Source organism: Phyllostomus hastatus, unplaced genomic scaffold (assembly GCF_019186645.2).
Source record: "Phyllostomus hastatus isolate PE091 unplaced genomic scaffold, TTU_PhHast_1.1 phas_contig_86, whole genome shotgun sequence".
Taxonomy (NCBI): Eukaryota; Metazoa; Chordata; class Mammalia; order Chiroptera; family Phyllostomidae; genus Phyllostomus; species Phyllostomus hastatus.
In genome coordinates, this window is record NW_025333977.1 from 68,008,427 (window position 1) to 68,035,132 (window position 26,706).

The following is a 26,706-nucleotide window of genomic DNA, read 5'->3' on the forward strand; positions in this document are numbered from 1 at the left end:
GGATGCATAAATGTTTACTAGGGTTATATCCTCTTGATGGATTATTCATTTATCATTATGTAGTGTTCTTCTTTGTCTCTTATTATATCCTTGATTAAGTCCATTTTGTCATATATAAGTATTGCTACCCCAGTTTTTTTTCCCTTTCTATTTGCATGAAATATCTTTTTCCATCTTACTTTTCATTTGTGTGTATCTTTTGTTTTTTTGTTCTGAGGTGGGCATCTTGTAGACAGTATGTGTATGGTTTTTTTTTTTTTTATCCATTCAGCTACCCTGTGTCTTTTGATTGGAGCATTTAAGCCATTTACATTTAAAGTGATTATTGATAGATATGTATTTTTTCCTATTTTATTTTTTAACTATTTACTTTGGGCTTTTTTTTATTTCTTCTTAAAGTAATCCCTTTTAATATTTGTTGCAATGCTGGTTTGGTGTTAACAAACTCCTTTAGCTTTTTGTTGTCTTGGATCTCCTTATTACTCCTTCAATTTTAAACAATAGTCTTGTTGGGTAAAGCAGCCTTTGTTGTGGGTCCTTGCTTTTCAGCACCTCGAATATTTCATGCCACTCCCTTCTGGCCTGAAATGTTTCTGTTGTAAAATCACATGAAAGTCTAATGGGAGTTCCCTTGTAGGTAACTGCTTTTCTCTTGCATCTTTTAAGATTCTCTTCTTGTCTTGAAGCCTTCCCATTTTAATTATGATGTGTCTTGGTATGGGCCTGTTTGGGTCCATCTTGTTTGGGCTCTCTGTGCTTCCTGGACTTGTGTGTCTTCTTTCTTCACCAGATTAGGGAAGTTTTCAGTCATTATTTCTTCAAACATTCTTGATCCCTTGCTCACTCTCTTCTTCTTCTGGTATTCCCATGATGAGGATGTTGGTGTGCTTCATGTTGTCCAAAATGTTTCTCATGCTCTTCTCATTTTTTAATTTTTTTTCTTTTTGCTGCTTTACTTGGGTGTTTTTTATGACTTTGTCTTCCAGAATCTTAATTGATCCTCTCTGTCATCTGCTGTTTATTCCGCCCATTGTATTATTTATTTCAGATAGTTCATTTTTTAATTCTGGCTGGCTCTTTTTATGGTTTCTATGTCTTTTTCCATGCTGTTGAGTATCCTTATAATCATTACCCTAAACTCTGTATCTGATCATTGTTTGTCTCCATTTTATTTAGTTCTTCTGCCGGGACATTTTCTTGTTCTTTTATTTTGGGCTTGCTTTGTTTTCCCATCTCAGCTACCTCTTTGTGTTTTTTCTATGTATTAGGTAGATCTGCAAAGACCCTGGTGCAAGCCTGTGACAGATGCTGCCTGTACTTGGCCTTAGGCAACCTGTTGGAGCTATCAACAATCCAAATCTTGTGGCTCCCTGTGCTGGGCCTGGGTGTGGTGTGTGCAGAATGACCCAAGTTGTGCTCCAAGGCTGTCTTTTACCAGCGCCAGCCTTGGGGGAAGTTCAGCTCAAGTCTCAGAGCTCCCAGAGACCCGTCTTGGTCTGCAAACTTTCTGTTAGGCTTTGTCAGTGAAATAGCCTCCAGCTGTACTCCTCAGCAGCCTGACTTAAGTTACATAGGGTGGGAAGAGAGGGATTTGTGCAGGTGGGGGCTATTTCTTCCCTTCAGGCTGATGCCATATAGAGAGAGGGGAGTGCTCTGACTGAGAAAGATGGTTTCTACAGTATGGGGAATGACTCAGCACAGGGATCTTGGAGGCTGACCCTTCAGCTCTTTGCCCAGAGCCACCAACCCCAGAATCTCCTCACACATCTCTAGTCCACTCTGCCCTCCCTGTGCCAGGGTAAGTGGTTGCAAACAAAATTTTGTGCATTGGCACTTTAGGAGGCTCTTTGTGTCTCTAGCAGTCTTTCCTTGGTGGACAGGAATCCTGCTGCTTTTCACAGCTGGATATTATCTGGGTTCCTTTCCTGGTTCTCATGTTTAGGCTGGGGAGCCCAGCTTGGGGTTTAGACCTCACACTTTTCAATGGGAATCCCCTAGCCACAGAAATATCCCCCCAGGAGCTTAGCTCACTTCTTTGAACTCTCTCTAATTACTTCACTGACCCCTCTCAAACTAAATTTATTATCATTTTACTTAAAGCCATATTGTTTGATAATTCAATACTTATCCTAGTCATTCAGGTCCCAAATATCATACTGTCATTTATTTTCTATCCTAGATATACAATACAGATTTAATCTCTAGAAGTTTGATTTGGGTCTTTTTATATCTGCCAAGTCTCTATTTAGTTATGATAACCGTTCAGAATATAGTTATAATAACTGCTTCAGTATGTTTTTCTACTTATTCTAATACTTGTTTTAAGTTCTGGGTCAGTTGGGTCTCTTGTTTGTTTTTTGCTTCTTTGTGTAATTGGTGATTTTTTATTTTGGGTGCTGGGTGTTTTTGTATTATTTATAAATATTCTTGAATTTTTTTCTGGAACACAGCTTATTTGTAAGCACTTTGATGCTTTTAAGAGTAATGATTTTTATGATTGGTTAGTTAAGACCAACAAATTAATATCTACTTCTGAGGAAAGACCTTTCTGAGTATTCTACTTAATGCCTCATGAATCATGAGGTTTTCTAGCCTGGCTGATAGGAAAAGGTATTATTTCCATAGCCTGTGGAAATGCTGTGTGTCTTCTATCTATTTTTTTAGGTAGTTCTTTTCTTGGGTATTTTTCTTAAACCCCACACAGTGATCAGTATTTTTCTGATTTCTTGAAGAGGGCTTTCTGAAGATGTTTGGAGTTCTCTCTATATGTATACAGGTCTTTTCTTTCCAGTATTCAGATCTGCACACTCTACCTGCCTTGGTCTTCCCTGACTCACATCATCTTTTCAACTCAGGGACTCTGCCAGGCTTCAGTGAGTCACTCCTTTTTGTGCTGCAGACTGGAAACTATCTAGCCAGTAAGCTGGGGCATTTGTGGAGCTTACCTTGTTTGTTTCACATTTCTCAAGGATCACTATTCTTTGCTGCCTGATGTCCAGGGTTTTGAAAACTATTGTTTTATATATTTTATTTGATGTCTTGCTATTTCAAGCAGGAGGATAAATCTGTTCCTTATTATTCAATCAAGACTGGGAGCAAAATCTCCATTATCATGAACTCTTCACCCTCCTTTCCCCCTCTGCATATTCACTTGTCAGTTGTAGTAGATTCTGTCTCTCAAATTTATTTAATCTCTTTTTTTATCATCGTGATCTTTCTAGTTTTCCTTATTGAAATTGTTATTCTGTCTTTAAGTGGTCCCTCCGTATCTTTTGTCTCTATTTTGCTGTCCATCGAATATATTTTTAAAACCATGATTTTTCTTAAACTGCACTAAGAAAGCATTTTTAGAAACTTTTAGTAATATCTTATAACCTATCAAAATGAGTTCAAACACAGTTTGACATTTGAGAGTCTTGATAGTAGGATACTAATCTGTCTTTTTAGCTGTCTGCTAATATAACCCTACATATTATATAGTACAGCAAAATTGAATTTTAAACAGTTTGCTAAACAAAGCCCATTCCTATTTATGCTGCTATATTAACGTCCTGTTATTCTTGCTTCCTGAAATTCGCATCTCTTTATCTTATTGAAATTTTGTTCCTCTTTCAAGGTTCCTCTCAAATTGTACCTTTGTGAAATTTTTCCTGATCTTCTAAACAGATATTATTAACTACCATAATACTTTATTTGTGTCTCTTTTATGGTACTTAATAATATTTTGCCTTATTAAAGTTATTTGTTGGTTTTATGATCAATCTCCCTTTAAAGGTTTAGCTTCTTGCATTTTACTAATTTCTGTATTCCTATAATAGTATCACACTTATATTTTGTGAGATGAATTGATCATTTTTGGTATGAATTTTAATATGTTTTATTGGAGTTAATTTATAATTTTATTTTTAATTCAGTAGTAACTGTATCTTTCTATACTTACTTTTCACAGAACCTCCCACATCTCTGTTCCTTGTTTTCAGAGGGAATTCTAACTTTATTTTTAAACTACGTTATATTTATTTTTTAAATTGATGAATAACTTGAAAATAATAAAGTGTACAGCTAATGAATGTTCATATATGCATGCACCATGTAATCATTAATCAGGTTAAGCATTCTTTGTGTCTCCTTCCATGTTCTCCCTATAATCACATTATGAAAAATCTTCAAGTTGTCTTTGTTTTTTATGCTTTTAGAAAAAGCAATTACAAGGTTATTTTCAAACCTGAGTAAACATTAAGAATAGCAGAGTTCTCTAAGCAGGAAGGGTTTAATTTTAAAATGATTGAATTGTAATCTTAGGTTGAAGAATTTTTAGTATAGAAGTGGACTAAGAATTTGGAGATTAAGCATGTCTCAGAGTTATTAAAATTTTTCTAGATTTATTTAGGATTGTCAATTTCAGTTTCATATTTGATTGTGTGATTATTTGGTTAATATTTCCTTCTATCCTCATTCTTCTGGACTGTAAGTTCTGTGGGGGAAGTACTTTTTTCCTCCTCTTCTTTTGTGTCTTTGGTATAAAAATGATGATTGACCCATGTTAGGAATTTGATAAATATTTGTTAAGTAAATAAATGAATCAGTGAGCAGCTTCTGCTTTAAACAGTCTTGATGTAGATGAGGTAACTAAAGAACAAAAATAACCAAAATCAGAGCAAATTGCATTGGATATAAAATTGCATTGGACATAAGATAACTGGGGGAAGTTCTGGCCAAGATGGAGCCACAGGTAGAAATGCTTCACTTCCTCACACAACCAAAAGAAGGATACCAACCACTTTAAAAACAATAAAAAACCAGAACTGCCAGAAAATCAAACTGCATGGAACTCCCACAGCCAAGGATTTAAAGAAACATCATCCAGACTGGTAGGAGGGGCGGAGAGGACCCATGGCAAGGCAGCAGAACTCGTGGGTGAGGCGGGGGCTGGCTGACTGGGAAACTAAAGACTCATAATCTCTAGCTGTAAAATCCTGTGGGGGTTGTGAAGGTGGGAGAAACTCCTAGTCTCACAGGAAGTTTGTTGGAGAGACCCACAGGGTCCTAGAATGTACACAAACCCACCCACTTAGAAATCAGCACCTGAAAGGACAATATCTGCTTGTGGGAAGCTAGGGAAGTGATGGAGAGTGGGGCTAGAGTGGAGCAAGTAAGCGGCATTGTTCCCTCTCTGACCTTTCCCCCATAGGGCCACAGTGCAGCAAAAGGGTTGCCGCCCTACCCTGGCGAATTTAAGGCTCTGCCCCTTACAACATAATAGGTGCTCTGAGACAAACAAATATGGCCCAAATGAAAGGACATATCAAAACTCCAGAAACAGATCTGAGCAATGAGGAGATAGCCAACCTATCAGATGCAGAGCTCAGAACACTGGTAATTAGGATGCTCACAGAAATGATTGAATTTGTTCACAAAATGAAGGAAGAAAGGAAGGCTCTATAAAGTGAAATAAAATACACAGGAAACCAACAGTGAAGGGAAGGAAACCAAAACTCAAATCAGTGCTTTGGAACAAAGGAAGAAATAAACATCCAACCAGAATAGAATGAAGAACCAAGAATTCAAAAAAATGAGAAGAGGCTTAGGAACCTTTGGGACAACTTTAAACACTCCAACATCCGAATCATAGGGGTGCCAGAAAGAGAAGAGGAAGAGCAAGAAATTGAAAACTTATTTGAACAAGTAATGAAGGAAAACCTCCCCAATCTGGGGAAGGAAATAGACATGCAAGTCCAGGAGACTCAGAGAATCCCAAAGAAATTGGATCCAAGAAGAAACACACCAAGACACATCATGATTAAATTGCCCAAGAGTAAGGAGAAGGAGAGAATCCTAAAGTCAGCAAGAGGAAAGGAGACAGTTACCTACAAAGGAGTACCCATAAGACTATTAGCTGATTTCTCCAAAGAAGCCTTACAGGCAAGAAGGAGCTGGCAAGAAACATTCCAAGTCATGAAAGGCAAGGACCTACATCCAAGATCACTCTATCCAGCAAAGCTATCATTTAGAATGGAAGGGCAGATAAAAGTGCTTCCCAGATAAGATCAACTTGAAGGAGTTCATCATCACCAAGCCCTTATTATATGAAATGTTAAAGGGACATATCTAAGAAATAGAAGATCAAAAACTATGAACAGTAAAATGACAACAAACTCACAGCTATCAACAATTGAAACTAGAAAACAAAGATAAAAAAACAAAAACAAACTAATAAGCAAACAGGTAGAACAGGAACAGAACCAGAGAAATGGAGATCACATGGAGGGTTATCAGTGGGAAGGGGGAGGATGGGGAAAGGTACAGGAAATAAGCATAATTGGTAGGCATAAAATAGACAGGGGAGACGATTAAGAATAGTATAGGAAATAGAGAAGCCAAAGAACTTATATGTGCAACCCATGGGCATGAACTAAAGGGTGGGGGATGCTGGAGGGTAGAGGAGTACAGGGCGGAGGGGAACAAAGGGGAGAAAAAATTGGGACAACTGTAATAGCGTAATCAATCAATAAAATATACTTAAAAATGTAGTTGGGGGAAACCCAGTAAAATTTGAAAATAACTTAATTTTATGGTGTTGCTATTTTACCAGGTATCTTCTTTTGGAGAAGGCATCAAGTGAACTTGTTGAACGAAGTCACATTTTTAGTAGCTTTTTTTATAAATGCTTGACGAGAAAGGAAAGTAACTTAACAGAAGATAATCCAGATCTTTCGTAAGTCCATGTTCCAATGTACTTAAGTTTTGAGAGGCAGATATACCATTTTCATGTTCCTAATGAAGTAATTTCACATAGTATTTCCTAGAGTGAGCAGTATTACCACTCGTGTAGGTCCTGGGTCTTTTTGCTCTGTGAGACATTTCTCACCCTCCCATGGTACTGTTCCTTGTCATAGGGAGGCTAGCTCTTGCAAGCTGCATTTCCAATTACATGTCCTTTGGGGGACACTGGAAGTTGGAAGGTAAGGAAGGAAGAGGTGAGGTTATTTCTTGCTTACCTTCTGCCTTGGGCAATAATTCTGGTAGTTTCTCATCCTAAAGTATACGCTCTGTGAGGTCAGGAACTTCATCTATCTTATTTTCTACTCCATCCTTAGTGCCTTTTGCTCAGTGCTTGGAACATACTAGGAACTCAAAGTAAAAGATAAATAATAATGTGTATTATTGAATGGGGAGAGAACAGTTAGATGTTAATTGCAGATGTTCTACACAGTTAGGGGCTGAAAATAAGATTAAATCCTGGCTCCTGTGTTCTCTTCTGTCCCCCTTGCCCCATCCTTTGTGTAATATGTTCCCAGTCAAATAAAGTTAGCATCATCAGGAAATCTACCAAACACCAACATAACAAAATAGAAAAGTAGGTATCTATCCTTTTGATCTGCAAATGGAAAGGTCACAGACTGTATACTAGTGGAAAGCAGTTGTGTATAATCTTATAATAGTTGGATCATTCTGAAATAAGACAATTCGGTAAACATGACTCCTGATTATTTTATGAAGTTAGTTTTCCACATGGTGTGAATTCCTATCACATCTTTTAGCCCATTCTGGACCCCATCTTACTCATCATGTCTAGTGCTCTGAGTTTGGTTAGTTTGTCAAATGTACAGGGTTTGAGCAAAGATGTCTGTCTCCTGTATCACTTGGTATATAAATCTGTAAGAACTTAATGCTTTGTTTAATTCCCTGCATAAAAAGAGATTCTTCAAGAGACTGATCCCTGATCTAGAAGTCACATACCACCTCTTTTATGCCACTGTTAAATGCCAGCCCCTTCCTAAAATTCTTTTTTCACATCCGAACTTGGTTTGCTATTTCCTTCCTTAACATCCCTGATGATATAAAGAAAGGAAATTATTTGTTTTGTTTGTGTGCCCCAGTCCTTTTATAGGTGGCTTTCCTAGGTGCTGTAACATAATTCCTTATGACACTTAGATTACTTATTTGTTGTGGGTTTTTTTCACCCTCATTTTAAAATAAATTCCTTTAGGGTGGTGTGGGTGATTTTCATTACTTTTCCTAGGAACCCAAAAGATATTGTTGAAGAAATGAAATGGAAGATGGATGAACAGTGGCTATGCTTAACTCATTGTCCTATATAGCTTCTTTATATATAAAATGAAGAGAGATGAATTTCATCTTTAAAAATCTAAGAACATTGTCTCCTTCCTCCTCTTACATTATGTTTTAAAACACCTCCTTATTCACAGATATAACATGTAGACAATTCTATTAAGGCTAATAACAATAGTTTGTATCACTCCCAGATGGAACTAAAAAGAATAAATAGGCATAGATGTTTATATTCAGTTGTTGTGCCACTTTTGTAATCTATAAAACATTTAATAAATTGTTACCTTTCTTCTATTAAATTACTTGTAAATAGTGATCAGATTTAAGAATACCCGGGAGTTAATAAAAGGAAATAATTTTCTAGTGTGTTATATATTATATATCTTGAAAAGAATCATTAAATAAATCAAACCTAGCAATTTTCAGTTATAAAAATGACTCTTGAAATCTTTAAGTTTTTAATTTTTTTATAAATCAACTGTTTCTATCTTTCATATTCCCAGAATGGCACAAAAAAGACATAAAAGGGTGAGAACATGGACTCGCAACATAAACATCTTCAATAAAGATTACATCTTTGTGCCTGTGAATGAGTCGTGAGTATTTTAGATTATTATAAAACAAATTGGGGAGGGTACATATTTAAATTAATAATTAGTAAGAAGTTTGGGTACATAAATTGCAGGTATTATTTTAAATCTTTTTCTAAAGAAGTAGCTAAAACAGTGAGTTACTATTTTTGGATTTTGCTTTGACAGTGTTATACTGTAAGTATAGTGAAAAAAAATGACAAGTCAATCTGATACTGTAATGACTGAGACTTTGAATTTTGGGGGACTCAAGAAAAGATTTTATAAATAAGAGATGAAAAGATTTTTAGGGTGAATCTTCAAAGATTTGAGAATAAACTTTTTAAGTGCTAATAGAAAAAAAGGTGATGCTATGAGTCTGTTAATGCAGATTCTTTTTCTTTTTAAGGTGTATTTTACTGATTATGCTATTACAGTTGTCCTAATTTTTCTCCTCTTCGTTCCCCTCCGCCGCCCTGCACACCCCTCCCACCAGCATTCTGTCCCCCCCCGCCCCAGTCCTTTAGTTCATGTTCAGGGGTTGTACATGTAAGTTCTTTGACTTTTTCATTTTCTGTACTATTCATAACCTCCCCCTGTCTATTTTGTACCTACTGTTTATGCTTCTTACTCCCTGTACCCACCCCCCCTCATTTTTCCCTTCCCCCTTCGCACTGATAACCCTCCACGTGATGTCCATTTCTCTGGTTCTGTTTCTGTTCTAGTTGTTTTCTTTTCTTTTCTTTTTTTTTTTTTTTAGGTTCAGTTGTTGGTAGTTGTGAGTTTGTTGTCATTTTACTGTTCACATTTTATATCTTCTATTTCTTAGAAAAGTCCTTTTTGGATGAAGTCATCAAAAGGCTTTATTCCAAGTGCAACTCTATGTATTACAGAACTTAGAGTGAGCCCTCTGGGAGCACAGAATTTTATCAAATAATTCGGGAATTCTTTTACTTGCAAGTAAAAACATTCTGACTTAAATAACTTGCCACTTGAAATTCATTTCTCCTTTTTTAAAAGTATTTTTTATTGATTATGCAATTACAGTTCTCCCAATATTTTTCTCCCTTTATCCCCTCTCCACCCTACCCCACCAAACCTCCAGCATCCCCCCCTTAGTTCATGTCCATGTGTTGTACATATAAATTCTTTGAGTCCTCTGTTTCCTATACCATTTTTTATCTCTTCCCCATTTATTTTATGCCTAATTATGCTGCTGCTTCCCTGTACCTTTTCCCCCTATTCCTTCCTTGCCAGTCCCCACTGAAATCCCTCCATGTGATGTCCATTTCTTCATTCTGTTCCCGTTCTAGTTGTTTGCTTAGTTTTTGTTTTTGTTGTTTTTCTTTTCTTTTAGGTTCATTTGTTGATAGTTGTGAGTTTGTTGTCATTTTACTGTTCATAGTTTTGATCTTTTTCTTAGATAAGTCCCTTTAACATTTCATATAATAATGGCTTGGTGATGATGAACGTTTTTAACTTGACCTTATGTAGGAAGCACTTTATTTGCCCTTCCATTCTAAATGATAGCTTTGCTGGTTAGAGTCATCTTGGATGTAGGTCCTTGTCTTTCATGACTTTGAATACTTCTTGCCAGTCCTTGCTTGCCTGCAAGGTTTCTTTTGAGAAATCAGCTGATAGCCTAATGGGCACTCCTTTGTAGGTAACTCTCTCCTTTCCTCATGTTTCTTTTAGGATTTCTCTTTATTTTTAATCTTGGATAACTTAATGATGATGTGTTTTGGCGTGCTCCTTTTTGGGTCCAAGTTCTTTGGGACTCTCTGATTTTCCTGGATTTCTTGGAAGTCTATTTCCTTCCCCAGATTGGGGAAGTTTTCCATCATTATTTGTTCAAATAAGTTTTCAATTTCTTGCTGCTGTTTTTCTCCTTCTGGTACCCCTACGATTCAGATATTGGAGCATTTCAGGCTGTCCCAGGGGTTTGTAAGACTCTCTTCACTTTTTTGGATTCTTGTTTCTTCATTCTGTTCCCATTGGATGTTATGTTTTTTCCTTTTGTTCCAAATCATTGATTTGAGCCCTGGTTTCCTTCTTGTCACTGTTGGTTCCCTGAATATTTTGCTTTATTTCATTTTGGGTATCTTTCATTTGTTTTTTCATTTTTCAACCAAGCTCAATTAGATCTGTGAACATTTTGATAACCAGGGCTTTAAATTCTCCATCAGATAGGTTGGCTCTATACTCATCATTTAGTTCTCTTTCTGAGGTTATACTCTGTTCTTTCATTTGGGCCATATTTCTTTGTCTTGGTACACCTGATAAGTTGCAAGGGGGCGGGGCCTTAGATACTCACCTGCGTGGGGCAACCCTCTTTGCTGCACTGCCTGTGGGGGAGGTGCTAGAGAGGAAACAATGCAACTTGCCTGCTTGTCTCTAGCATACTTTCCATGGACTCTTGTGTGAGATGGGGAGTTTCTTCCAATGTAGCAACCGTGTATCAACTGAGTCTCAGTTTACCCTTAAGTCAGCCCCTCCCTTGCAGCCCATTGCCACACCCCAGCTAGCCCCACCCCAAGGTCCATGAACTCACTGTGGTTTTTCTCTGTTGTCTGGCCCATGTGGTCCGTCACCTTACTAGTCTGGTTGTTCTGACTGAATTTTTCTTTAATTTCTTGGTTGTCAGAGTTCCATGCAGTTTGATTTTCTGGTTCTTCTGGTGGTTTATTGATTTTAGATGGGTTGTTATCCTCCTTTTGGTTGTGTGAGGAAGCGAAGGGTTTCTACATATGCCTCCATCTTGGCTGGAACTTAGAAAAGTTCCTTTAACGAATTTCGTATAATAAGGGCTTGGTAGTGATAAACTCTTTAACTTGACCTTGTCTGTGAAGCACTTTATCTGCCCTTCTATTCTCAATGATAGCTTTGCTGGATAGAGTGATATTGGATGTAGGTCCTTGCCTTTCATGACTTGGAACACTTCTTTCCAGCCCCTTCTTGCCTGCAAGGTTTCTTCTGGGAAATCAGCTGACAGTCTTATGGGAAGTCTTTTATAGGTAGCTGTCTCCTTTTCTCTTGCTGCTTTTAAGATTCTCTCCTTCTCTTTAATCTTGGGTAACATAATTATGATGTGCCTTTGTGTGTGCTTCCTTGGGTCCAACTTCTTTGGGACTCTCTGAGTTTCCTGGACTTCCTGGAAGTCTGTTTCCTTCACCAGATTGGGGAAGTTCTTCATTATTTGTTCAAATAAGTTTTCAATTTCCTGCTCTTCCTCTTCTCCTTCTGTTACCCCTGTGATTCGGATGTTGGAACATTTGAAGTTATCCCAGAGGTTCCTCAGCCTCTCCTCGTTTTTTTGAATTCTTGGTTCTTCATTCTGTTCTGGTTGGATTTTTATTTCTTCCTTTTGTTCCAAATTGCTGATTTGAGTTTTGATTTCTTTCCCTTCACAGTTGGTTCCCTGTATATTTTTCTTTATTTCACTTTCCATAGCCTTCACTTCTTCCTCTATTTTGTAACCGTACTCAACCATTTCTGTGAGCATCCTGATTACCAGTGTTCTGAACTCTGCATCTGACAGGTTGGCTATCTTCTCATTGCTTAGTTCTGTTTCTGGAATCTTTATCTGTTTTTTCATTGGGCCATATTTCTTTGTCTCAGTGCACTTGTGATGTTACAAGGGGCTGAGCTTTAGGTATTTGCCAGGGTGGGACAACCTCCTTTGCTGAATTGGAGTGCTGTCTGTAGGGGTGGGGTCTGAGAGGGAACAATGGTGCTTGCTTGGCTCATGGCCAGCTTTCAGTCACTTCCTCTGCTACCCACAAGCAAATTGGGCCCTTCTGGTGCTAATTCCCGGGTGGGTGGGTTTATGTACATTCTAGGACCCTGTGGGTCTCTCCAGCAAACCCTCATGTAAGGCAGGGAGTTTCTTCTGCTGCCTCATTCCCCACAGGTTTTTTTAGTCAGAGGTTTTGAGGCTTTCTTTTCCTGCCCTGGAAGCATGGGTTGCAAGTTCTGCCTCACTTCTCAGTTGTTCCTCCCAATTTATCTGCACACAAATTTGGGACTGCCCGCTGTGCCAGCCACTGCCTTGCTGTGCTGGTCCTCAAGCCACTGCCTTGCTTCATGTCCTCTCCATCATAGCTGTCCCTTTCCACTCCTCCTAATAGTCTGAATTATGTTTCTTCTTTAACTCCTTGGTTGTCAGACTTTCACATAGTTTGATTTTCTGGCAGTACTGGTTATTTTCTGTTTTTAGTTTGTTGTTGTCCTTCTTTTGGTTGTGTGAGGAGGCAAAGTTTATCTACATCTCCGTTTTGATAGGAAATCTCTAAAGCAATTTCTTAACAGGAACCCCAACAATATTAAAGTAAATAAGTTTGAATTATTCAGCTTTTTTCCAAAGTAGTGTTACTTCTTACTTAGTTTTAGAATGTGTTCTGTATATTATATAACATGTTATAGTTGACTTCAAAATTGATACATAGTTTGTCATCCACACTTTATCTGTAGCTCTAGAAGTATTCTTTTGCATGGTTTAGATATTGTGTTATTAAGCGTGCATTACTTTTTCAACAGGTCTCACTGGTATCTTGCAGTCATTTGTTTTCCATGGTTAGAAGAAGCTGTGTATGAAGATTTTCCACAGACCATACCCCAGGAAGCCCAGGCTCAGCAAGCCGAACATGATAACAAAACAATAGGTGATAAAGGTGATGTGAATGGTGTTTTTAATGATGATGAAAACAGTGAAATGGTTATTGGAAACATTATGATGTTAAAAGATGGCATAGTTATTTATTATCATTAAACTTATTAGAAGAATAAGTCTGAAATTTTTATGATAAATGTCCAAACTCATGTTTAGATAAAGTGTAATTCTTGAGTTATACTGTTATATCAAGTTTCTTCATAGCAGTTTTTATAGAATAATGTTGCTGACATAACTAAGAATACATGGCCATAGCCTGAAATCTGCAGGCATAGCTTAAAATCCTCCATTTTTTCTTAATGAAAGTAACAAAATTCTTGGTGACACTAATCACCAAGTACACTAGTACACTAGTACATTGCACTAGTCATGTACATTACTTGTACACTACAAGTACAGTAGTACATTAGTACACTAGTAACTAATTTGGCTAGTTAATATTGGGTTTCTTATAATTCTTCCATGGTTTTTCTTATGTTACTAATTATTAACATGTTTTCTTATTAACTAATGTTAATTAAGCAAGCAAATAACCTACTTTCTTAGAAGAAGAAAAATCAAAATTATGTGTTTTACCACTGTAGCCTAAGCAGCAAGCAGAATTCATGATGGCCATTATCATCAATACTGACCAAAACCTGGGGAGAGGGGCATCAGATAAAGCAACTGATTATATCCAATTTTCTCTAAACATCCTCTGCTTCCAAAGTGTAACTATGCAACACTCTGTGATCATAGGGTAAATGAACTGTTACTGGGCAAATTAACATTCTCCACATGAAAACAGCAGACATTTTGATTAGAGATCCATCTTTGAAGATTGTCTTTTTATAGGAAACTTACCCAGCTAACGGTATTTTAGGTTTTGGCTTTGGGGTTTACATATTGTCTGATAATAGGTGACCATTATCAGTTTTATCTGTTGATTTTTGTTTGTGACATTAACCATGAAAAAAATACTATGTGCATATAAATTAGACTTTAAGCCTATCTAATACTTTAGACATAAAGACTCATAACTGCTTTGTGATTTCTATCTAGATGATGATCCACATACTGCTTCAGCACTGTCCTTGGGTACAGCAGATTCCCAAGTGAGTATGTTCTTTACAGATGTGAAGGAAGGAAAACAAAGGCGTCTGTAAAACACAGCAGTGCTAGGTGGGCTGGATGGGCTGTGGTGGCCCATAATTAAGTTTTGCTGCTTTATAATTCTTCAGTGGATTTTTGTGGGGGTAGAAAAGAGAACATGAGAAATTATCATTCTTTTTGCATCTGGTTGGTTTATTTTTAACTCCCTAGGTTTGTTTATTTAATTTTATCTGGTTTCACCTTCATTAGACATCCTACTTTTCTAATTTCTGTGGATCAGATTTACTTTTATTTATTTATGTCAGCAGTTCTTTGAACTTAGTGTAATTAATAAGCTAAGTGAGCATATTTTTATTCTTTTTTAATATTCTACTTTCTATTTTGAATTGTTGATAAAAATTATTCAAAATAGACTGGAGGTCAATCCACATGACTCATGAGACTAAGATAGTTACCATTAACTTTTCTATATAAGGGCCTCTGGACTAGTATACATGGTCAAGGTAAGATGCTTTAATTGATTAAGATAGCCATCTAATGATTTTTTTTTTGTATGGGTGGATAGCAGCAGCCTCCCTAGCCTGGGCCAGTATCTTTACTGTCATTCTATATAGGGTAGGCAGAAGAAAGTAGTGTCCTTTCCTGTTGTCACAGGGCAGGATCAGGGAGTTCCTTCTGGCTCCGCAGCCAGGTTTCCCATTGGGTTCCTTGGAATACTTGATTATTTAAGATTTGATTTATGATTGAAAAAGATTCTAAGGTCAGTTAAGTTGGGTAAGCCTGTATGCTATTCCTTCTTAGAGTTTCACTGTTAAATTGGAATAGAAAAGATACTGAGAAGTTCTACGTTAAAGAAATGTTTAAGTTTGACCTATTGTTTCTCAAATTTATCAACAAAACACCCATCCCTTCCTTTTCCCTTAATATACATCAATACTCTGCTTTTTGTGTTCAGAGGAAAGAAATGTCTCTACTGACATTTACTGAGGCAGAATGTATGGAAGCATAGATTCAATTAATTGTTTATCTTTGCTTAAGATGATAACTGAATAGAAGTAATTAAAGTTCCAGGTTGTTTTTTAGGACATATTAAAGGTCCATAACTTATTGGGGCCAGATGTACAACTGTATAAACTACTGTTTCACCAGTATAGGAAAATAAATAGATGATGAAAAAACTCTTATTTGAAATTTTAATTTCAAAGTTGTTTAAAACTTTCTAATTTAGAGAGTTAACTGAATGTTAATTTACTCAAACTAGCTTTAATTGCAAAGTCATAAAAATTCATGTTATTTCAGAGTACTGAGATGAATATGCCAATACCAAAGAAAATATGTAAAAGGTAGGTAAATGGTATAACCATATTTTCAGATATTTAGGTTCACTTCATATACACATGTTTATATCTTGATTTCTTCTTTTGCTCTTTACAGGCCATGCATTCTCATACTAGACTCCTTGAAAGCTGCTTCTATACAAAACACAGTTCAGAATTTACGAGAGTAAGTAATGACAGTTTACCTCTTCACTCTATTATCTAAAAATCTAAATTTTAAAGCTACCTTAAGAATTACAAGACTAGCCTTGGCTGGTGTGCTCAGTGATTGAGTGCTGACCCGTGAGCCCAAAGGGTCTCTCCAGTTAGATTCCCAGTTCGGCATGTGCCTGGGTTGTGGGCCAGGCCCCTAGTAGGGGGCACGTGAGAGGCAACCACACATTGATGTTTCTCTCTCTCTCTTTCTCCCTCCCTTCCCCTCTCTAAAAAATAAATAAACAAAGTCTGGAAAAAAAAAGAGTTACAAGACTATATCAGAATTATATTTTATTATGTATTTAGATGAAGCCTATGAATCTGATCAATAATATATACCCCCTATAATGTGTTAATGTTACGTGTAAATATTTCTTAGGGATTCTATCAAAAGTAAATTTAGAATTTGTATTCATAACTGACCAAAAATGTAATTTTACAGAGGGGCAGTGCAAATGTTAGTGGTTATCAAAAGTAACACGTTAGAAAAAAAGAACCCTTACATTGTTATCGTGTGTGTTTGTGTGTTTGTGTAATTTTGTAATTTACTCTAAGGATCTGAAAAAAACTAGCAGCTAAAGTTAAAAAATAATTTGTTAGTTTACTTTGTGGTATAAATGACTTTATGTTTTCAAGTTGTGAAAGTTGAGTTATTGTAAAAGGCCGGGCTTTTTAGTTGGAAACTCAGATGATTTTTTTTAAAGTGGGACTTTTCAAGCCTCGTATAATTTCTACTGTTAAAGTTCAGTCTTTGGAAATTTGGCTTGAACCAACACATCTAGAAACAAATATTTCTCACCTTTATGAAAGTGTTGATTAGTATTTGAAGACATTTCTATTCACGTCACTCTACTTTTTGATGATTTAAGGTATTTAGAGGTAGAGTGGGAAGTTAAACGAAAAACTCGTCGTGAATTCAACAAAACAAACATGGTGGACCTGTGCCCTAAAGTTCCTAAACAAGATAATAGCAGCGATTGTGGAGTCTATTTACTGCAGTATGTGGAAAGCTTCTTTAAGGTATGTAAAGATATAAATAAGTTTCTTATTCACGGTTACCAGTATACAGTTACAAATTACTAGGCAAGCAAAGAAGCAGGACGTGTCATAGGTAATCAAGAAAGAAAAAAAAAGAGAAGAAATGGGACCACAGATAATTCAGATATTGGAATTTGCAGATAAGAACTTAGAAATGATTTGATTTATATGTGAGAGAAAATAGTCAAAGATGAACAAAATGAAGAGATGGTATCTAAAAAAGTCAAATGAGCATTCTGGAGTTGAAAACGTATAATGATATATCTGAAATTAAGAATTTATTGAATGGGTTTAATAGCAGATTGGATTACAGCAGAAAATACAATTAGGGAACTTTAAAAAGAAAGATAGTAGAAAGTATCCAGTTTTCTCAGAGAGAAAAGAGAATGTAAAGAAAAGAACACCAGCATAAGAGACAAGTGTGATGTAGTCAAAAAGTCTAATTTACATATAATTGGAGTTCCAGAACAATTACATGGGAATGGGGAGGGGGGGCATGTAGCGAGTGAAGCAGACAGAAATTTGAAGAAGTTTTCAGAACTAGACTCATGTATTTAAGTAGTTCAGAAAACTATAAACTAGATAAATACAATGAACTATAGTAATATTAAACAAGAAATTTTAAATAGCAAGGAATCACTCTTTGCATTTTGTACTGTGAGCTTATTACCTCAAGCATTACCAGTGTTATTTATAAAGATAGGTATAGGAGCAGGGTTTTTACACTTGCTTGGAACATATTTAAAGGTACTTTCAAAGAGTGAGGATTATAAGGTGCAATTACACCTTTTGGTGTAATTGGAGAGGAATGATGATGTGGTACACACTATGGAAATTACTGAGTATGTTATGTTGGCCACAATTCTGGCCTTCTAAATCTCTTTCCAGAGAGATTTGGTTTTGTTTTTAGAAAATGCTAAGTGCCTTGTTATGTAACATGTTTTGTTACATAATTCTATTTTACATAGCCTCAATTAGTAGAATATATTTCTAATGTAGGTTTTAGCACCATTTAAGATTTCTGAGGGAAAATTCAAAGAACTAAACCTTGTGTTTTACAAATTGAACTAATGTAACTGAGCTTTGGCAGAAAAAAGATAAAGGTTTGGGATAGACCACTCCAAACCTGTAGAACTTGTAACTAAACCCTAACAAAAACAATGTTAATTCTAATACTTGCATAATTAACTATCGCTGACATTTGCTCCAAGAGTCATTGTTCTGTTCATCGTTATACTGTGGGACTGTTAATTTCTTCAAGATATAAGTCCTTCTTACAGTTTCTAATAGTTTCATCAGATTTATAAACATGATCTACAGGTAGCAGTTATTTATTCTTCAGCAATTATTTATTTTTTTAAACATGGGGGAAAGTCTTCATAGTTGTAACTTGCAATTTCCTGGTTAAGCTTAACATAATGCAAAATACAGAGCTTCTTGAAGCCATTAAATTGGCTATTTCTTGCACTAAAAGAAGGCACTTCTGTAGGTTGTTATGTGCTTTTTTCTTAAAATCTGAGGTCATTCATTGCTAAGGCTTTCTCTTTAATAGTTTCAAAATATTAACATGTTGGAAAAATTTGTGTTCAAATCAACTTGACATTTGTATTGTGCTGAATCATTATTTACTAATTCTGTTTTCCACTATTCAGTTAAATACCATTGTAGCAGAGAAAACAGGATTTAATTTTGATGTAAAAGTTAGCAATTTAATGAAAATGTAAAATTGATTGTGGTAATGGTTGCACAACTCTGTGACTGTGCTGAGAACCATTCAATTGAGTATTTTAGGTGAATTTTATGGTGTGTGAAGGATATCTCAGTAAAGCTATTATTAAATAAAGTTGGCAATAGCTCATTTCTTTTGTGAAATTCAAACAAATTTGAATGATATCACTAAAGCGATTGCATTCTTTCTTTTCTCTTTTTAGGATCCTATTGTTAACTTTGAACTTCCAATTCATTTGGAGAAATGGTTTCCTCGTCAAGTAATAAAGACCAAACGGGAGGATATTCGCGAGCTCATTTTGAAACTTCATTTACAGCAACAGAAGGGCAGCAGTAGTTAGTTAATCTGTGCAGACAGGGCACAGATGTCCAACACGATTACTGGAAAGCTGCTTACCGGCATTTGTGTCAGCCAGCTCACAGAGAGGAAAACAACTTATAGTAGTTTTATAAGTCATTGAACATTATTTAAAATATATAAGGTATATTATTAGAATGGTTGGGATCTCATAGGTGGAGTAGAAATGGGGGTGATATATATAAATTTATTAGATAGAAATTAAAATTTCATAAATATTTGATATTTTTCTGATTTATTATGCTTGGATTATGCAATAGCTATGTGATGTGGGAATGCTTTTGTAGATAATAAAACCATGTGATCTGTACTTCCACATGACGGGAGTTGAGGGGACTTAGGTCCTTCCTGATGCCAGCCCCGGTGCTTGTCACAATGTTGGCAAGTCACATTATGTTGTAATTCTATTTTTTGCAGCTCAAGCATGCAGTATGAATACTGTGTATTTTTTTTAAAGACTTTAGTATCAAGGCTTCAGAAAATGCCATTTATGGCATCCCTTCTGTATAGTGTAAAAGAAGATATAATGTTAGGAAGATGGTAAAAGTTCAGTCTTTCAATGTGCAGCTTATTTTTCCAGTTGCTAAATGGAACCATTACTCTACTGTAATTGTTTTGTTTTTCCATTCTTTTGATGTCGTATGTGGGGATTTGAGAATTTCATTCATTCAGGGTGACATTTGAAACAAAAAAATTTAGCTATACAAATTAGATTTTAAAAAATATATGTGTAGCTCAGCTTAGTTTATTTGAAGTATAATTGTATACTGACTCCCACATTATCCCAGATTATATGAACACAGTTTATGTAAGTATAGATGATAAAATTGGTGTCCTTATAATTTTAATTAAAAAAATCCTCAAAGTCTTATTTATTGTTAGAACTAAATATATAACTTTATAGCTCTGTTACCCAGGGTTCATCTGCAAATCCAGATCACTCTCATTGCTTTTCTGTTTTTAAACTGTAGTTTTCAGAGGCCCGTAATCCCCATGGAGCTTAATTTTTTTTTTTTTTAAATGTTAAGGTAACAGTTCTGAATCCATTGTGATGATCGTGGTATTATATAAAAACTTCACAACCTTCTAATGTTATCAGGAATATTTTGAGGGGACTATTACAATGTATTTTCTCAGATAAGAAAAATTTTTTAAGAATATTTTAATCTTCTGTTTTAAGCATCTCTTGGATTTACACTGTAACTGTGTATTATAAAGCAGTGAAGCAAAGACAATTTAAGATAAAGCTAAAGTAGGAGCCTTTTATTTTAGAATCATGTGAATTGATATTGTCAGTTAAACCTCAGTGTTCTTAAGCTTTTGTTAATCTCGTCACCATCTTTATATTGTTAAAGATATTTGTCTTTTGGAGCTTTCCTACAAAGATGCTTATAATTACGTGTTTCATTTCCAATTTGTGTGTGTGTGGGAGGGGACTTTTTTGGTGACTATTATTTCATACACCTAATTTGGGGAAAGCAAGTATATAATACATCTTCTTGTGATTTCTTAACTTTTTTGTTTGTATGTTTTTCAAAGATGCCACTGTCCTTTATCATGTTTTGAAGATTGTTTAAAATTCATTTTCCTAAATTCATGTGGAAATACTTTGAGAATATTGACCTTTTATATTAAACACATTTCCAATTCATTAAGTAGAAGTGTAATTTTTTAAAGAAATGTGAGCCAGTGTTAGAAATAAGTTCTGAATTGTACCATAGCCAGTGCATATCCTGTAACTGATGCTTATATTAATTTTTCCTTCTGTTTTAAAAAGCATATAATTAATTTGATTGTCAGTTTAGGGATATTTGACAATTTTCTACAATAAAATGAATGACAGATCTTAATTTCTGAATCATTTATAGTTTAATGGGAGGAGTGTATGTATGAGCAGTCTTAATGTTTTCTGGTTAAAACGATCACGGAGTTGCACTGGGAGCACACGAGGAAATTCACCGTGGGAGGGGTGTGCACCTGTGCGGCAGTGACGGGTGGAGAGGTTGTAAGAGGCTTGGTGGACAGGGAACACCCTTCTAAAGAAGATGATACTGTTTTTAATTCACAGCTTTTGGGATTAAAAATAAGAGCTTTTTAAAAAATGTCATATCCAATTTAGGAAATGTTTATTAAAATGAATTGATTAAATCAGCTTTTCTTTTTTGTTAGGGGAAAATAGGTCTAGACTTGTCATACAGAGCCCTTTTTAATCTGGTTTTAATCTATATTCTATCCTCATCTTTCCACTATCACCTACTTTTTAGTCATATAAAATTATTAATGTATACTTTAATTACTTTTGGCTTAACACCAAGCTTAAGCCTTTTATTCATAGGAAATTATCTTGACTTTTCTTTCTTTCAATATTGTTTCTTTGGAAGTGTACTAAGCTAAAATAAATGTGAAATGTGAGCTGTATTCAACATTTTTTTAAATGATGAAAAAGACCTTTAATTGTTAACTGTGTCAGGACTGGGGAAATGTGAGTGGACATGCGTACTTGGAAGGCCTACCTGACCAGACTGTGTAGCACCCAGCTGGAAAACTTAGGCCTCTACTTCCCTCTGTGGAGTCTGTTGTAACTGTGGAGTCTCTTGTGCTGGTGAAAGTTTGGAAACTTTGCCACTGGTCAGTTAAAAGACGTGGTTCTTGAGGGCGAGGCTTCCTAATGCTGATGTGGGCTGCATAAGGTCATCTCTTCTCTTACAGCTAAGTCTATCCCTTTTGGGGGTCAGAGATATCAGGATCAGGACTCCTACCTATAAAGTCTCCAGTTGAAGATGTGCTTTATTCGATACACTGTTTTGTAGGTGTATTTTCATCCAAATTAAAGGAGCTAGGTTATGGACTACTGTCCTGTGAGCGTGGATGTCACTTTGAACCCAAGATTATAGGCGGCTGTTTAGAATAGGTATTGCAGCATTGTGCTGCCACACCTCAGGCCTTGCACATACTATTCCCTCGTCCTAAAACACCCTTTCACTACTTCTTAGCAACTTTATTTTTTTTTTAAATCTGGCTCAAATGTCATCATCCTCACACTTGCTCAAACAGAATAATTCATTACCTCTCCTATTTCCTCATAATGATTTTTTAATATTCTCATCAATTTTACTTCATTATTTGTTGACATATTTTTTTCCCTTTAAACTACAAGCTCTGAAAAGACAAACACTTTGTATATCGTATATATTTTAGTATGTTAGTGGCATAGAGTAAACAACATTTTGCTGAGTCAATAAGTGATTCTCAACTCAATTGGAATTAGGGAATGGATAAAAAGAACCTGGTACTTATTATTTCTAAGCAGAGTTTTATGTTCAGCTTTTTTTTTAATCAGCTTATAAATTTTGGGACATTTCTTAAAGCATGAGGGACCAACAGATGAGATTTTGAAATATTTCTTAAAAAGAATCTCAATAAAAACTCAAGGAAGATTTTTTCTGAGTAATGAAACATTAGATAATCTTTTAAATTACCACATTCTTGGTGAGACTTCAAAGATCTTTCATAATCTACCTCAACAATTTCAGCCTTCAGTCCCAACTTGTTTGCCCTATGCTACCCTTCCTGCTCTAGCAAGTGTCTTTTTATTTTCTCTACAGACAGTATATTTTCCTACCTTACTGATCATGACCAGGAGTTTTTTTTTTTTAAACCTTCAGAGTCTTTTATTTTATTTATTTTTAGTTTATAGAGAGGGGAAGGGAAGGAGAAGGGAGAGAAACATCAATGTGTGGCTGTGTCTCACAACCCAGGCATGTGCCCTGACTGGGAATTGAACCAGCAACCTTTTGGTTCACAGGCCCATGCTCAATCCACTGAGCTACACCAGCCAGGGCAGGAGTTTCTTTACTAACTCTCATTCCTTCCCATTAACCCTCCCACCTTTGCCCACACCAGGCCATTCAAGGCCTAGCTGAAATGTTATCTTCTCCAATAACTCCCTTTCAGTTTTCCAGTTGGAATTAACCTTGCTTCTGGGTTCCCATGGCACAACCTGATGGTAGTCATCACCTACTTATTGCCTCGTATCATAGATGGAGTTACTCTGAGAATGCTGTAGTTAAGAGTTATGTTACATGTGAAGTTAAAATGAATTTATAAAATGCCAAACCTATTTAGAAACAAATGAACCCAGCTGAAGTTTTCATACTATTATTTTTTTAAGAACAGTTTTCTGAAATCTTACAAACTATATTTTATGGAATATAATAACCATTTATAGAGTTCTTGCATAAGAACTTATGATATAATTAGGGGAAATTTATTCTGTTTGAAACCCCTTTAAATGTTATGAACACTTGTAATAAAAGACAAATAGTAGTATACATTAGTAAAAAGAACTTCCACATTTTGCCCTGGCTGGTGTGGCTCAGTGGACTGAGCACTGGACTGTGAACCAAAGGGTCTCTGGTTCAATTCCCAGTCAGGGCACATGCCTGGGTTGTGGGCCAGGTCCACAGTAGGGGGTGCTTGAATGGCAACCACAAAGTGATGTTTCTCTCTCACTTTCTTCTCTAAAAATAAGTAGATAAAATCTTTAAAAAACAAAAGAACTTCTACATTTTCTAATTTTCCTAACAACCTGTGATAGAGACAGAGATTATTATGCCTAATTTCTTTGGTGAGTAAACCAGTTCAAAGAGTTTAGGTTTAACAAAATCAAGTATGAAGTAGTAAAAACAGAATTTGAGCCTAGTGTTGCCTAGGGTTTTTCTCATTCTAAGTATAGAAATATTTCCAGAATACTCTTGAGTCTCTCAAGATTTCCTGGCTTGTTGGATTAGGCCCTTACAAAGAATTTCTAACTAATATTTGTTACCTTAAAGTTCTTCCTTGGTCTCAATTGTCAACATGAAGCTTTTCTTTGTATTTTAAAATTTCACTTAGCTAGTAAAATTTTCAACTTTTTCCTCCCATTCAACAAAGTTTGGCAGATAAAGTTCCTACCAATATATTGCAAATGCTTCTACACACACATATTTAATGGTCATTTAGATTTGTTAGTGTATATACGAGCTGAAAATGTGGATTGTATGAGTTTGTGTTAAAAATGCTTGGTGAGCTTTTCATAAAACATAGAACAGTATGATTTAGCTAGCATAATTAGTTTAGGATTCTCCAGAGAAATGTGCTTTAGATCTTTACAAAACATTTTTTTAAATGAAAACTTCTCCAGAGGTACATGACATAAAATAAATTCATTGGTATTTGATAGTAAATTCTAGCTTCCATAAGTATTTTAAATTAAATTGTTTTCTATTAGACTTATTTGATAAAAACAATGGTCCTAACACAAAGAACTTAATGTGGTCCTATTGGGTAAAGGATGACAAACTGGGCCTAATGTATAATAACAAATTAAGAAACAAAGTTATTATCACATAGCTGTCATTTATATTGTGTGTAGAGAAGGCACCAGGCACTATTCTGAGCATTTTCTGTATATTACCTAATTCAGCCCTCCCCATAGCTCTATCATGAGGTACTACTACTATCCCATGTTACAGATAAGGAAGGAGACAGTGAGTGGTTGTAGTGCAAGATCTTCAAATTTTTCTATTAAGGAGGGAAATTTAAGGGCAGTAGCTTTATTATAAAGAGAAACAGCTCCAAGAACTCTGATTTTGTTCTCTGTGTGTCTGTGCTTCTCAGATAGGAATAGTCAGTCTGGTGGTTTGATGCTTATAAATTACAGGTTCTGGAAGAATCCAGAGAATATGTGAATCTGTGAGGTTCAACTAATAGGTTTGTAAAAATTCGTGAAATACATATGAAACATTTTTAAATGAACTGCTTGTTAAGGGCAAAGAGTGTTAGTAAAGAGCTTAGCTGGCTAGATTAAAGAAATTGTCTCTCCCCATCTGTCCTAATTAGCTTATCTCTCCTCCTTTCATAGCTTGCTGATTATTTCAGAAAAGAAGTGAGAGCTACTTTGAAAGGACACCATTTGTATTTAAGTTAATTTATAATGGTTTTGGAATGTTTGTCAGTTCTCAAACATAAACTTTTAAGTGTTAGACCTTTCCTGTAACAATTTGTTATTGGAAGTTTCAAGGCCTTGGGTGCTCAGTTAAGGATTTTGGCCTTTCCTCATTCCTTTGGTTTTGGCCAAATGATTATGTTTCCTCATTTTGGGAAGATTTCTTTGGGTATTTTGATATTTGTCCTGATAGAAGAAAACCTTCCATCATTAACAGGTATTTAAAAATTGACATTGTTTTTATCTTTTTTATATCTGTATTATATTCTCTCTAAAAATAATAGTTGATGAGAGTGCTATAAGAAATTGAATCAAATACTGCTGTATTAGTCTTTAATATCACTTCATTTAAACTGTTTTAAAATCTCTCCAATAACTTTGGTTTTCCTCTTCATTAGTATTTACTGATTCAAATCTTGCTTCCTTTTATTTCTTGTGTTGAAGTTACATGTATACCTTGAAATTGAATGTACATTTGACTTCAATAGCTAACAATCTTGAAATGAGTAAGTAGGAATTAAATGGAGAAAAGATTGAATGCTTCACTCCTCTCCTTAGGCACGTGCATCTGTAATCTGAGATTGACTTCAAAAAGTCCTGATGTGGCACAAATGTCATTTTTTTTTGTTACCTTTGTACTGTATCTTCATTTATCAGAGGCCTTGTTTATGCTTTTACTCTGTAGCACAAAGCTACCTATCTTTAGAAGAAATCCAGGAACCCAAGAGTGCAGTTTCTTTCCTGCTGGCTGACTCAGAATCTGCAGACCCTTCTCTGTCTAGTGACAAGAAACGACCTCTGGACCACAGAGAGGCTGAGAGACAGTGGTTGCTCAGAAGACGGCGATCTACTCTATTTCCTAGTGGAGTAAAAATCTGCCCAGATGAAAGTGTCACAGAGGCTGTGGCAAACCATGTGAAGTATTTTCAAGTCCGAGGTAAGCAAACATCCAGACCCTTGGCTCTAATGAAATTCAAACATGGTTTTTATCATATTGGTTGTATCTCCTTATAATTCAAAATTTGTGATAATTTAGACAGGGACTGAGCCAAATATCTTTCTCTTAGCTATGGAAAAGGGACTTGCTAAGAATATAGTAGTTATACACCTCCAGAGGAAAGGTGACATTGCTTTAAGAGAGGAAATTATTTAAATCTTTTTTAAGTATTTCAAAAACACCAGTTTATGTTGTGGAATACAACATAAGTTTTAATAATACAACAATATAAGTTTTACTTTCTCATTACAGTAATTTGCCCAAATATATGCACAGAATATATGTACCAAGCTGTACTTACCTGTTTGGCTAATTGGTTATTTTATATACATAAAAGTATAATTTCAACGTTTTATGGTGTAGACATTCTGTAGACATGCTGGTCATTCTCCAGTGGAACACACAAAACTTTGATGTCTAAAATGGTGACATTTCTCAAAATGGACCCTAACACAACAGAACTAGGACTTTATTTTATTTTTATTCAGACAGTGTTATCCTTGACTTCATACCTTTCTATTATGTGAATTCATTCTCTATTTCCTATATTTACTAACCCAGTGGCTTAATTGATCATAATATATCCCTTAGATATATGGAGGACTCCCAAACTTTGTTTTTTGCTCCTCAAGAGCCAATAAAAAGCCATAATATGGTTGTGATG

The 26,706-nt window shown here is 35.6% G+C and overlaps 2 protein-coding genes across 9 annotated transcripts in view; both read left to right on the forward strand.

The window, feature by feature from the left end:
• SENP7 (SUMO specific peptidase 7) overlaps positions 1-20,909 on the forward strand; it is a 127,705-nt gene extending 106,796 nt beyond the window's left edge. For all 4 annotated transcript variants that reach the window (XM_045851716.1, XM_045851717.1, XM_045851718.1 and 1 more), the window contains 8 exons: positions 6,593-6,715; positions 8,577-8,669; positions 13,179-13,312; positions 14,353-14,405; positions 15,703-15,746; positions 15,838-15,906; positions 16,805-16,955; positions 18,905-20,909. In XM_045851716.1, the coding sequence (XP_045707672.1) occupies positions 6,593-6,715; positions 8,577-8,669; positions 13,179-13,312; positions 14,353-14,405; positions 15,703-15,746; positions 15,838-15,906; positions 16,805-16,955; positions 18,905-19,042 (805 nt within the window). In that variant the 3' untranslated portion in view covers positions 19,043-20,909. The remainder of the gene's footprint in view (positions 1-6,592; positions 6,716-8,576; positions 8,670-13,178; positions 13,313-14,352; positions 14,406-15,702; positions 15,747-15,837; positions 15,907-16,804; positions 16,956-18,904) is intronic.
• Positions 20,910-24,977: 4,068 nt separating this feature from the next.
• IMPG2 (interphotoreceptor matrix proteoglycan 2) overlaps positions 24,978-26,706 on the forward strand; it is an 83,433-nt gene continuing 81,704 nt past the window's right edge. For all 5 annotated transcript variants that reach the window (XM_045851942.1, XM_045851943.1, XM_045851946.1 and 2 more), the window contains exons 1-2: positions 24,978-25,262; positions 25,731-25,982. In XM_045851942.1, coding sequence (XP_045707898.1) covers positions 25,178-25,262; positions 25,731-25,982 — 337 coding nt within the window. In that variant the 5' untranslated portion in view covers positions 24,978-25,177. The remainder of the gene's footprint in view (positions 25,263-25,730; positions 25,983-26,706) is intronic.